This window comes from Pinus tabuliformis, chromosome 6, assembly GCF_031772625.1.
Source record: "Pinus tabuliformis cultivar Carrire ecotype Pingquan chromosome 6, CPIR1, whole genome shotgun sequence".
NCBI classification, from domain to species: domain Eukaryota; kingdom Viridiplantae; phylum Streptophyta; class Pinopsida; order Pinales; family Pinaceae; genus Pinus; species Pinus tabuliformis.
The window spans coordinates 2095151830-2095164996 of NC_142292.1; the positions used below are offsets into that span (position 1 = coordinate 2095151830).

Below are 13167 nucleotides of genomic sequence, written 5' to 3' on the forward strand. Positions count from 1 at the left end.
TCCTTACCAAGTTTGTAAGTTTTATTGAGCCAAATCTCATTATTTCTCAGTAAATAAACTTGGGGTTTATTAGAGGTTGATATCTTAATGAACACTCTGATATGAATCTGACCTGCAAATAAATTTTGTTCTATCTGAAAAGCTCATTACAAATTTGTTGACAGATCTAACTTAATAATACAGCACTCCGTCAAATCAAAGCATTGTTTCTCATGATGCTGTAGATGTTTCGGGGGTCAACTCGAAGCATTGTTTCTCATGATGCTATAGACATTTCAGGGGTCAAATCGAAGCATTGTTTCTCATGATGCTATACACATTTCAGGGGTTTAATCTGAAGCTTGAATTTGCAAACCTAATTTCAAGGATTCCATATTTCAAGATCTAATCAACTAAAGCAAATATATAAACTAAAATTTTTCTGAATAACCATGCAGTCATCTCACATAAATATTTTCATGTATTCACTTAAAGGAAACAAAATCAATAGTCACTTAAGGGTTCACTTGGATCTTAAGCATAATCACTCCTGCACTTTCATGACAAATTGTTTGGGCTAGTTTCAAACTCAAGCACAGTCACTCTTGCACATTCATATCAAATTCTTTGGGCCAGTTTCAAAATATAATGACATATGTATGTCAAATCGATAAGTTCACATCATTAACGACGTTCTGGACCATCTTGTGACGGATGGCAAGGATGAATGTTTGCTCGTGTAATAGTGAGTAAAAATCGACGCAGCCTAGGCACCATCTAATTAATGAGAATAGATGTAAGTTTGCACAACGTATACTTATCAGATCACCAAAATTATTGAAACATTTTGCACTGGGTGCATTTTGAAAATACAAGTTTCCACTTCAAACTGAGAAGAAGACAAGATATTTGCATACCAAAATTATTCAAACATTTTCCACTAGGAACATCTAGGAAATATAAGTTTACTCTTGAAACTGAGAAGAAGATGAGATATTCACACTCAATGCTAACCAGTAACAGTATATTCAACCAGTCCCGTATCTTGATCAACACTATACCAAAGGGGAAAAAATAATCAAATCAAGTCCAACAGTGAGAGAATCAAATATTTCTTGATTGAGCAATGTGATAGCTGTCGCACAGCCTAATCAGCCTCACCAACAAGTATCTTACAACCCAGGTATCTCACATCTAAACCTTTCGAACATCGTCCAAAGTACACAGGACGTGCCATTATTTTTGCATCTACTGGGCTTTGCTTTGCAAGAAGGGAATGGCTGCAATACTGCCTTTGATTTTGGAGACTGCAGAGTAGATTTGTGGTGCCTACCAAAGATTATTGATGCAGCCGCACACCAAAAGGATATCCTAAACTAACAAAGCCCACAGCTTGTGGAACTTGGTCAACAACGGAGCAGCCCCAGCAATAACTCACCTGCAAAATAAATGCCCTTCAAAATATGCAAATAAATGACAATAGAATCATGAAACTCTACTCTAATGAGGATGTATCATCAAATCTCAAAAAATGCATTACCACATAAAAGTATAGATGGATCGATTCTGAAATGAAACAGAAGGTATAGAAAGCTTTGATAAGACCATAAATTGATAAATATCGTCCCAAAGCTTACCAAGGGCCAGTAAATGATTGTGGATGGAAAAAAAAATCCAGTTTGCATCTGATGCACATTTTAGAAGGCGGAAAGTGTCATAGCCCACCTGCAAAATAAATGTGTCCCTCAAAACATGCAGATAAATGACAATACAACAAAGAAAGTCTTGTCTCAGGAGAATATATCATCTAATTCCAAAGATCCATTACAGCTGTTCATAAAAAAATATAAATGGATCTGAAATGAAATTGAAGGTATTGGAAGAAGATTTGATAACACCATAAATTGATAAATATGGTCCCAATTTCCAAACCTTACTGAGGGCTAGTAAATGATTGTGGGAGGAAAGAAAATCAGTTTGCACGATGCACATACGATGAGATGGAAAATATCATAGCCCACCTGCAAAAGAAATGTGTTTCTCAAAATATGCAGATAAATGACAATACAATTATGAAAGCCTACTCTCAGAGAAATATGCCATCAACTTCTGAAAGTGCATTACCACATTTCATAAAAAGTATAAATGGATCTGAAATGAAACTGAAAGTATAGAAAACTTTGATAAGACCGTAAATTGATAAATACGGTCCCAAATCTTACCAAAAGCCAGTAAATGATTGTGGGTGGTGGAGACAAAATTAGTTTGTATGTGATGCACAGCTGATGGGATGGAAAATGTCCTCCACTTCTCTGTCAACAAATAATGTTATAGAAAAAATTAAAATGGAGAAAACTATAACTACAGTAAACAGAAGATGCCATACATATAACTAGATTTTACTTAATAAAGCAAAACACATGACACAGATGATTACAGAAAGAAAGCAGGAGACTTACTTGTGTTTCAGTGAAAGGCATATGATTAGCGACAAAACCAGGTAATGAATTTGTGCCCAGGGCCATCTAAAGATACCTCTGTCAATGTGAGTTTATTCCACAGACCAATACGATCATAGCGGCGTGGATGTAGTTAGAGTATGCTAAGTGAAAAGAGTACAGAAGGAGCTTCACATGTGGGAGATATGAACAAGGGTCACTTTTATAAGGAGTGACCACAGTAGCATTTCAACTGGAGACTCTTAATTACAACAAAACTCTTATAGGTTGTCTCAGCCTCTCACAGAGTCTGGGTATCCCATTTCCATACTTTAAGTTCCCCCTCTCCATCACCAGTGAAAAATAATCCACCAGATCCAAGCTGGAATACTCGCACCTCATGTCTCGAGAACAGTCTACATCGTTCTTTAAACCTGAGACAAAACCCGTAAATGTTATTTTACCAAAAAGCAGACAATATGAGCACATTCATGTAACTCCATAAATGAGCACATCAACAATTTCCTACTCCATTAAATATTTTTAAAACAAGGACAAAATGACCCCGAAATAGCCCAAAGGCATTCTGAAGCCCAACTTGTTTTCATTCTCAGAATGATCAAAAATGCTTTTCCATTTTCCAATATTTTAGTATAATGAACTCAAGAGCAGCTATACTTACGATGGCAAGTCGTAGAGGCGCACACTGTTATCGTTGCAGGAACAAAGCAAGACAGGCTTGGATTGTTCGTCATTCATTCCACATAGGGCAAGAACACCCTGTGAGAAGCAAAACCAAAATAAATTAACTCCACTTAATTCTGAGAAAAGAAAACTAAACCGTCCAACATCTAGTGACTTAATAGGATTGTTTGACTCGATTCTTACACCATACACAAAAAACAAAATATCACTTGCATGCAAGGCCTTGCTGCATTAAAATAATAATGATAACAATAAAACAGACAAGTTCAAGTTTGCAAAATATCAGAGATTTAGCGTAGTAAGTGTAGTTGATTTTCCAATAAAATACATTAAAAGCTCCCAACCTGGATGTTTAGATTTGAAAGAAGTAAAGAAACCATTAAAGGAATGAATCATAAACTTTCTCGTGGAATTTGATTTTACTGTGGTATCTAGTTTCTGATGCACAAATGTCTTGCCTTTGGGCCTTGGGGTCCTTCAAATGCCAAGACTTATAAATCATAAAACCCACTAAATAATTTCTGATGCACAAATGTCTTGCCCTTGGGCCTTGGCGTCCTTCAACTACTGAGACTTATAAATCATAAAACTAACTAAAGAATTGCAGCAGAACGAAACATGTATGATTAAAATAATTAATAAATAATCTAGATGTCACTTTGGCTTTAAAAAAAATAAAGAGGTCACACCATCCCCATGGACTGGTTACCCCTCTTTGATTTCAGATCCTAGGACCACCATGCCAGATAGAAGCACGTTGCAATGCAACTTAGTAGATAAATCATGAATAGAAAAATAGCATTGCACTGCAACTAAGTAAATAGGTTGTTGCATGGATAAAAAAACTAATTATAAAATGTACACAATTGTTATAGGTAGAGAGGATTAGATAACATACATTCTTTTCGCTATGAGTGTAAGTCACTTCCAAGGCTCCACTTGATGTAGCGGCCCATACCTGCATTGCATTTGATGAGTTAGAAATTCCAATGAAGTTTGCGCACCATTCTATTTCCTGAATAAAACATGGACATATGATGAAGTCTTCCTTACCTTCACCGTGTTGTCTAATGAGCACGACAAGAGATAGTCATCCCAACAGAGAAGAGACATTACAACTGACTTGTGATCCCTCAAGGTCTGTATACATTGAAAACTTTCCATATCCCAAACCTGTGAATTTCTTTACAACTGTCAAATATAAACTCATCTGGAATTGGGTACATAATTCATTTTCTAAAATTGTAAGTGAATGAAAAACATCAAAGCTTGCAAGAAAAACAATGTTTATTTGTGCTTTTATTAACCAGGTTAGCCCAATTTTTCTTTTATCTTACTGTGTAAACAAATACAAATAAAAGTAGTGGACGAGAAGCAAAGAAACATACCCTTATTGTGTGGTCCATGGAAGCAGAGTAGAGTCTTCCTGCCCCTGAGACCAATGAGACAACAGGCAGGGTGTGCCCTGCGAGGGAAACTGCAGGTTCAAAGGCATTGGCTGGAGAATTAAATTTCCATGCAAAAATAGTGCCATCCTGTAAATTGGTAAGTCAACGCAATCAGTGGCGCTATATAATGTAATAAAGTCACGACCAATGTTATCGGAACCAAACTGGCAAACTGAGAACCAGTTGAAACCGGACCAGAACCACTAAAAAACCGGACCAGAGAATTGGTCGGCCAAAAATACATACATTCAAATTTTAAAGAAAAAGATATATAGTCATGTGCATTCGTATGAATCCAAAGCATTTTATACACAGACAAGCAAAAATTCTCATTGATATAGCATGTAAGGGTGCACATAACCAAAATAGCATCGAGTGCAATTCATCTCTGAAACGAAAATACAACGAAAAATAGGCTCTAGATGGCCTCTAGCATTTAAAAAAAAAAAAAAAAATCATGCTACAACAAATACATACATATCATCATAACCATTGCCTCTGTTGGGACCTGCGTCATCAATATCACACTCTAAGCATTAAAATAAGATAGAAAAAGCGTAGCATGTTGAGTCAAGATTTTGTTTGAGTGATGGGTACATTTTTCATAGGGTCATGATAAAGGAGTTTGACAACCAATGCCACTAACATCAGGGTACATAGACGGTTTGGTGATCTTGATTAATTACTAGTTCCATACCCTCGTACATGACAAAATCCAATGGAAACATTGCAATTCCCCCAGTCTTGAAATCCTGAGAAACGGTTAAGTCTACTAGATTTTGAGCGAGCTCTAAAAATTTGCTTTCTCCATATTAAATCCAATGAAGTTGGAACCACTCCAAAAAATCCTCAATGATTTCATGTTAATGTTGAAAATTTAAGTAAAAGGATGAAAATAAAAAATAAAGGAGGACATTACCATAAATTGGATAAGGATTCAAGAGCCATAGGCTTGAAAGTTATGCCGCCCCACTCAAAAATTCATGTTTATTTTATTTTATTTTATGTTTTTAATTACATTTGGAATGTCTTTGGTCAAATTGTATAGAATCAGTCAGTTCGGGACCGAACCGGCCACTTTCAGTTCAAGGCCGTGAAACGGACTAGTTCAACACCCAACCCAGTCGGACTGGCTAGTTCCACCGATTTCGAACACACTGGTCATGACCTAGAGTTTAGCTAATGAAAGAAAACACACTACAAATGTGACAACACCCCCCCTACTTATTTCCTTCATGAATTTTAAATAATGTAAGTATTTGACCAAAAAAAAAACAGAACTAGGTCATGGGACAAATTTTCCAAGGTCGAAGGGGGATCGTTGCTTGGAGGACTTGTGGTTGTCATGGACCAAAGGAGGCTGACAGGTGGCATGCAAAAAGAAAAGAACCAAGTGGCACAAGATCTTTGGCCAACAAAACTCTAGGGAGTGACAAGGCCAACAACAATAAAGAATCTGAAACTAAACATTAACTGGGTAGTATATAATTGGTTGAAAAAAAATATCTTGGGGCAGCAAGGCAAAACAAACCAATGAACCTCCCCTCATGATCTAGCAGAATGAAATTTGCCTACGTGAAGTGAGGGATTCAACGAGGCAGGGAGCGGTTAGATTATGGTAAGGGGATGTCCCGGGGATTTTTTTTTAGGGGGAGATGGATTTGATAACATAGGGAGAGACAAGGGCTTAAGGGAGGAGAAAGGAAACGGGACTCGTGATACTACCAAGCAGAGAACGGTTGCACCCACGAGCTGAGTTATAACTCAAAACAGAACCCGATGAATGAAGTCCAAAAATACCAGGATATGAGACTTCTAAAATATAAGCGAGAAGCAAGGGATGAACAAAATATTGATGGCAGGAGAAAAGGAAAGCGCGCAAAACAGAAAGGCTGGAGGATAGATTTCCTTGACTTGGAAATCGCAGCAGCAGAGGTGAGTTCGAGCTATTCGAATTCACCCTTGATATTTACCAATCTACAAAAATTAGAGGGCGTTTTGACTGATGCCTGAAACCCTATGTGGGGATCGTTTTCTTTGCTCCTTATATACGTGTATGATGCATTTCCTCTTCTCCTTGTGTGTTAATTGATTCTTCAATGAATGAGTTATCACATATTTTAGTATGCTATTGTTTCGTTGGTGATTATTTTTCTTAAGGCAAAGAGGTAGCAGCCATTCCATTGGCTAGTTGCTGCTAATAGGTAAAATGTGAGAATGTCACGGATTATTCTCTTACTCCATAACACTACAACTGACTTGGAATCCTCTTCTCTTCCATTAAGCATAGTTATTTTCTGGAGATCTAGTTTTCCCTTATTCAATAATTAAAATTGGTGTCCTTTGGATTCCTAATATAGGGTGGAAGTACTAAAATTGCAAAAATTTAGTGGTTGATGGGTGGAGGATTTCCTCTCGAATCCCGGTATAAGCAACATATATAGGCAGGGTGGAGGTAGAAAAGCACTTCTGGAATCCCTAGTTTGCTCCCAAGCTAGCGGGTGGCAACTGCTCTATGGGCAGACTGTCAAAGGACGGGAGGAGAATTAGGGACCTTATGCTTATACCAATCTAGACAGTACTGTAAATGCTTTCCTACTGGGTATAGTAGGGGAGTGGGTGGTAGCCCTTTCATTACATGACAGATGCTTTTGATTAGGTTCAAATGCTCTTCAGTCCATCTTGTTGCCTCACTTTTGTTTGGTGTCCAAGCTTCAGAGCTCTTCCTTTTGTTCGATCTTTATCTGTGTTCAAAATCAATACCAAGGTATGTTAAAGTGCACAGTAGATTTTAGTTTTCTATTGGTTACGAAGCCCAAGTGTTTTAATATTTTCTCTTCAAGAAGACATGGCAAACCTAAATAAACATCAACCAATAGATTCTGCCACAGGCAATAATTGGAATCATGAACTGAAATTAATAGAGAAATAGTACTGAAGGAGGCATAAGCTAGAAGGAAATAGAGATGATGGAGCCGACAGCTATACTGAGTGATTTTTATTTCTTTTTTCAGTTTCTTGTTGAAGGCAAAGTTTCTCGCGACCGATCATAGTTTTCCTTACATAGTTCCATGTTCCTTCTACATGAACGCATAATAGATGCATGATTGTATGCCCTCACTATAATCCTCTTCCTGTAACATTAAATGGTTGCACGCTATTTTGTTCGCTTGGCTAGATTTTTAATTTGGCTGTGAAATTCCAATCGATTTGGAGTAAAAACAAAAAGGACGTCCTTTCCATGGAATTAATAGCATGATAATAATAATCTCACTACTAAAAGTTTACGCTGAGGCCTTAAGTTTCTGAGTTCAAAATCTAGATGTCAAAATATTGTATAGGTGTTGACCAATAAGGGAAAAGACAGCATGACAGAATGGTTGCCTTGCTGAAAATTGCACGTTGATATACCCAATTCTAGCTAACAGAATGTCTTAAATTTCTGAGTTTAATATCTAGGTGTCAAAATACTGTATAGGCGTTGCCCAGTAAGGGAAAAGACAGCGTGATAGAAAAGGTTGCCTTGCTAGAAATTGTACATTGATATATTGTTAAAATTGGCAACTAGGGCACTCCATGTGGGTCATCTTATTTATGGCAGCTGATATTTTTCTTGGATTCCTCTCTTCGAGAGGTGTAGGATTGATCCAAAGATCATCCGATTCCAACATGTATTTATGGAGATATGAATTTATTTGTATTATTTGACAATTTGTCAAGGTCGGCCAGCGAGCAAATTACCCTAGCTCAACCTCAACGTAGCATTATAAATAGAAGAGTCTTCAGGTCATTTGAGATACACACACACCTCTCTTGATCTCTCCTCTCCACTGGTTTGGGTTTGTCCTCTCACAAGGAGGACGTAGTGGAAAGGGTTATTTAAGAGATCTGGACCCAGTCACCTAAAGAAGCCCTAGCAGCAGTTTGGTCGCAGTTAAGAGGAGACCTATGCACAGTTGATGGAGGAAGCCTAGTCGTTGTCCAAAAGGGAGAACTAGTCGTAGTGAATGAGGCCAAAGGAGAAGCCTAGCCGCTATCCAAAAGGGAGATCTAGCTGCAGTGAAGGAGGCCTACGGAGAAGCGTAGCCGCTGTCCAAAAAGAAGATCTAGTCGCAGTGAAGGAGTCCTAAGGAAAAGCCCTAGCCGCTGTCCAAAAGGAAGATCTAGCCGCAATGAAGCAGGCCTAAGGAGAAGCCCTAGCCGCAGTCCTAAAGGTGCTCTAATCACAGGTCAAAGGGAGCCTTAATCCACACTTAAGGGAGGCCCTAATCTGCTGCCAAGAGAGCCCTAAATCCGCAGTCAAGGGAGGTCCTATTCGCTGCCAAGAAGAAGCTCGAATACGCAGCAAACAGGGAGCCCTAATCCGCTGTCAAAAGGGCCCCTTAACTCATAGTCAAGTGGACCTACCACTGTCAAATGGGAAGCCCTCATCCACAGTAAAGAAAGGATCTCATCTGCAGTTTGTAGGAGTCCTAGCCTCTGTCTAAGATGAGCCCTAGGCCGCAGCAAAAAGAAGTCTTCACACAACATTTAGAAGCCTAGAAAGACAACGTGTTTGTTGTAGATCAATGTCACATGGTTCGGGTTCGACAATGATTAGGTTCGGTTTGAGTTCGAATGTTTTGATGAGATTCGCCATTAGGTTCGTCTATATATATATATATATAGTGAATTATAGGATAAAATAGTAAGAAATCAACATCAGTAAACATCAAAAATGCTATCATGGACATGGAAACTGCAAGGATAAATTACAAGCTTGAGTTGTGACATGAAGTTATGAGTTTTCATCTATGGACTTGGTCAATGGCTATGATGTTCGCCGAACCTCGAATTTTTTTTAAGGTTCGCCAAAATTCGAACCTCAAGGTTAAAGTTCGACGAACCTTGTGACATAGTTGTAGATGACAGTGTGATGAAGGAAGATGTTCTAGGCATGCCTTAAGGACTGCTTGCTAGGTTGATAAGCCACAGTCATTGAAGGAATGCGTTGAAGAGATCTGCTCCATAGATCAGCATATGTACACAGCTAGATGCTTGAAAGTGCTGCTGCGTTGATGATGTTTTGAGGACATTTACTACAGTGTTGCTATGTGCTAGTCCACAAGCCACAGCACCACAGCAAGGATTTCTTAGGGCTGCTCTCTTAGGGCTGTTTGAGATTATGAAGGAAGTTTAGGACTACTTCAGGTGCCCATATCGGATCAGCAATTTCTCACAGTCAAGGGAGTTTAGGGCTGCATATTGCGCCCTAACCAGAATTGCTGGAGCAGCTTGCAATCGGAGGAATGTTGTATCAGGATATGCTACAACACTCTTAATGATCGGTTCAAGACTGTCATGTACTTTCTGCTGCTGTCGTAAAATCTCAGATTTGTATATTTCTACTATCTCTCTTTCTGCTGAACTATTGAAGAATATAAGAAGAACTGATCAAGTTTTTCCCCGCATTGGGGTTTTCCCTGCCTGGTGCCACATCTTGTGTCCTCTTGTCTTGGCTTGTCTAATACTGTTTATGTTTATGTTCTATCTGCATTTTACTCTCATGCTGATGTGATTGCTCATCTGGATATTGATATTAAGTTATTAAGAAAATTGAAGTAAATCGCTCTAAGCATAGAACATACAAAAATTTAACATATTTCCAATTCTAGCTAACAAAATGTCTTAAATTTCTGAGTTAAAAATCTAGGTGTCATAATAGTATGACAGAATGGTTGTCTTGCTGAAATTGTACATTAAACTCTGGGTCCAATTCCGGTTCAAACATTGCAACTACATTGTGACCTCTGTAGTAGATACTAGAAACCAAGCAACTCCACCAATTTATCCTCGTCACTGTCAAAGTTAAAAATATAAGGTAAGGTTTACGAATGAAAGATGACCTTGTTGCATGCAACTCACAGGGTTGGATTCTATGGTAGATCTTAGTTGTTTTTATCCTTGTGCAATTTTTTATTTGCCTAAGATGATTTGACATGGTAGACTAGTGAAAGGGGAAATTTTCCTATAGGTGTTAAGTTTCATGATAAACAAGAACTTCTTCGTGGAGACTTTACAAAGCTCTTATATGAGCAGATATACATCATGGTTCAGCAAGACTTAAGCATGCAACCTAATCTACAGGGGACTAGCCTGAACGTCACTTTAGCCTTCCTTGGAGTAGGCCTGTAGATTGCACCATCGTATTGGTGGGTACTTAATGACAAATTAAGCTTTCAGGTCTCTATTCTTGCCAGGCTAGAACAACGAGAACAGGTTGGCCAGTACATGGGCCTCATCCACTCCTCAATTGTAAAAACTAGGCATAATAATGAATACAGATGGAGAGGTCAAGGATTGGGTTTGAGCTGAAGGACTGTCCTCCCCCTAATCATTTTGGTTACGATAATATATACGAATAGTGCACTTTCAGTATACAGCAGAAGATGCTGCATATGCTAGTTTTATAAATAAATGGTGACATCCGCACGTGGTTGTCTGTCATTATCAGTACGCATTTCTCAGTAAACAATGTCAAAATTCTGATTCCTTTGGCCACTGTGTATTTCTGTAGAGGATTCAGATATCTTTGGCCATGTCATGATATGCGGTGGTGTCAAGAAGTCTCATGACAAGTCCCATGAGTCAATTGTCGGGTCAACTGGTGTAGTCTGTACATATGAAGGAAATTGGTTTTGGCATTATGTATTTCAAAAAAGAGAAATCCGGTCAACGGCAGGGGAGTCAAGTAACCCGCTGACCATCTCTCCTTGGATCAGGGGGTTTGTCACAACAAATATGACTACACAAGCCAAAGCAGTTTAGGAGACTCACTTCTGTTCCAGCAAAAAGCATTTGCATTTGATTAACGACAGCAAGGGCATGAACTTGTCCCCTGGGGCCATCTAAAGATTGTTCCGTGGACGTGAGAGTATTCCAAGCCTGAAATATAAATCCACCGTGTTAGCAACCTGAAGAAAATCACACTGACAAAAACAATTCTAATACTAAGTTTAATCCCGTTAAATTACCTTGACAGCGTTAGGAACGCCAACAAAAATCCAAGGACCTTCACTGAGGAGGCATCCAGCTTCGCTCACGCCATGTAAAGGAATATGTGTACCCTGTTTAAGAAAGAGGACGTTAAGCTTCGATGAAGATATTTATAGACAGTATAAGAGTTGAGTGTAAATAAAAGGTCAGAGTACCTGGCCTGTATGGCAGTCCCAGACCATAAGCTTGTTGTCTTGTGCAGCGGAATAGAGTTTGTCCGCAGCGCCTAAATGAGAAGGAAAAGCAATCCCTCGAATAGCCTGTGGGAAGGAAGTAAATCAAATGGATATGCAAAGAAGATAAGAAAACCCAGAAACAAACCACATAAAACAAGAAAACCAAGCAAATCAAATGGATATGGAAAAAAAGACAAGGAAACCAAGCAAATCAAATGGATATGGAGAAAAGACAAGGAAACCAAGCAAATCAAATGGATATGGAAAAAAGACAAGGAAACCAAGAAACAGAGGACATAAAATAAGGAAACCAACAAATAACGGGCAAACCAAGAGTATGCAGAGGGAGCGAGAAAACCAGAAGCCAACCAAAACAAGCTAAGAATATGCAGAGCAAATAAGGAAGCCGAGAAGCTACATACCTTGTTACTGTGGCCAACGAGCTTTGTCAAGAAAGTGACATCGGAGCCTCCAACAACATGGGAGTGCAGATATTTGCAGTCATCTCCCGTGTGCATGCAATTGCCTGCGAGCCAGTAACGGCAGGCTTTCTGAATCTTTTTCCGAGTCTGACCTCTCCCCCGTCTATCCCTGTCTTCTTCATTTTTCTTTGGAGCTCCAACGTTTTTGCAGGTGTGGCTTCGGCTACACTTTTTCAGGTGTGGTGCGGGTTTCTCTGAGATGAATTGCGTGCCCGCTCCCATGGCTGCCAGCAGGTAGAGAGAGATAAAACTTGGGTGCTTCTTCGCGCTTGTCGTTCGCCAAATATCATTCAAAATCTCGCTCGCTTTCTCGCCTTCTCTTTCTCTTTCACTGTGTAACTGTCATCATCCACTCTACCCTTCCCAAGTATTATTTATTGGTATTGGGATTTGTTACGTTTTCCTATTTTTGGAATCTTGGAACTTAAGGTTTTCATCCATTTCACTTTTAATTTTAGAATCTTGGAATCTAATGTTTTCATCCCATTTTATTTTTGGAATCTTGGAATTTAATGCATGTGTTTTTCTCAGTTTTACTGTGATTATTATCGATTTTTTTTCGTTATAGGTATGCATGTTTATTTTGGAACTAGATGTTTATTTTTTTTGTTATAGGTATGCATGGTTATGATTTTGGTGGATATGCATGGTTGACATGCTCGTGAGTTTTTTTGTTTACATCACCGGGGCATTTAAGAAGAATTCGAAACTATGTCTAAGGACCTTCACCTCATCTCTTTTGATGAAGAAAAATAGGCTTGGTCCAAGTTGTCCCACCTTATGAGGGTCAATGAATTTGAGCATGATCGGGAATCATAACTTCATGCTTGAAAACATTTGTTCAAGATTGGGGATAGGACTACTATGGTCTCTTTTAAGGCCTTGACAATCAAAATCGCCAGAG

General features: G+C 38.7%; 1 protein-coding gene across 2 annotated transcripts; it reads right to left on the bottom strand.

The window, feature by feature from the left end:
- Positions 1–939: 939 nt before the first annotated feature.
- On the bottom strand, positions 940–12597 carry LOC149267607 (zinc finger CCCH domain-containing protein 17-like). 2 transcript variants are annotated; one of them, XM_089433691.1, is made up of 13 exons: positions 12204–12597; positions 11761–11865; positions 11584–11676; positions 11387–11494; positions 4511–4657; positions 4176–4295; positions 4021–4080; positions 3100–3197; positions 2439–2851; positions 2202–2291; positions 1917–2000; positions 1617–1704; positions 940–1417 (listed from the first exon to the last, which is right to left on the bottom strand). In XM_089433691.1, the coding sequence occupies exons 1-9, from the start codon at positions 12483–12485 to the stop codon at positions 2719–2721; spliced, it is 1146 nt and encodes a 381-aa protein (XP_089289817.1). In that variant the 5' UTR covers positions 12486–12597; the 3' UTR covers positions 940–1417; positions 1617–1704; positions 1917–2000; positions 2202–2291; positions 2439–2718. The 2 variants fall into 2 exon arrangements, with proteins under 2 accessions (XP_089289817.1, XP_089289814.1); XM_089433688.1 differs by having other exon boundaries at positions 1912–2000.
- Between the last annotated feature and the right edge of the window lie 570 nt (positions 12598–13167).

Excerpts from the sequence above, each read along its gene's own strand:
- LOC149267607 (XM_089433691.1), bottom strand. The coding sequence starts at position 12,485 with ATGGGAGCGGGCACGCAATTCATCTCAGAGAAACCCGCACCACACCTG. Across the intron at positions 11,866-12,203 it reads TCGTTGGCCACAGTAACAAG|GCTATTCGAGGGATTGCTTT; the intron begins GTATGTAGCTTC and ends TCCTTCCCACAG. Across the intron at positions 11,677-11,760 it reads GGGACTGCCATACAGGCCAG|GGTACACATATTCCTTTACA; the intron begins GTACTCTGACCT and ends TTTCTTAAACAG.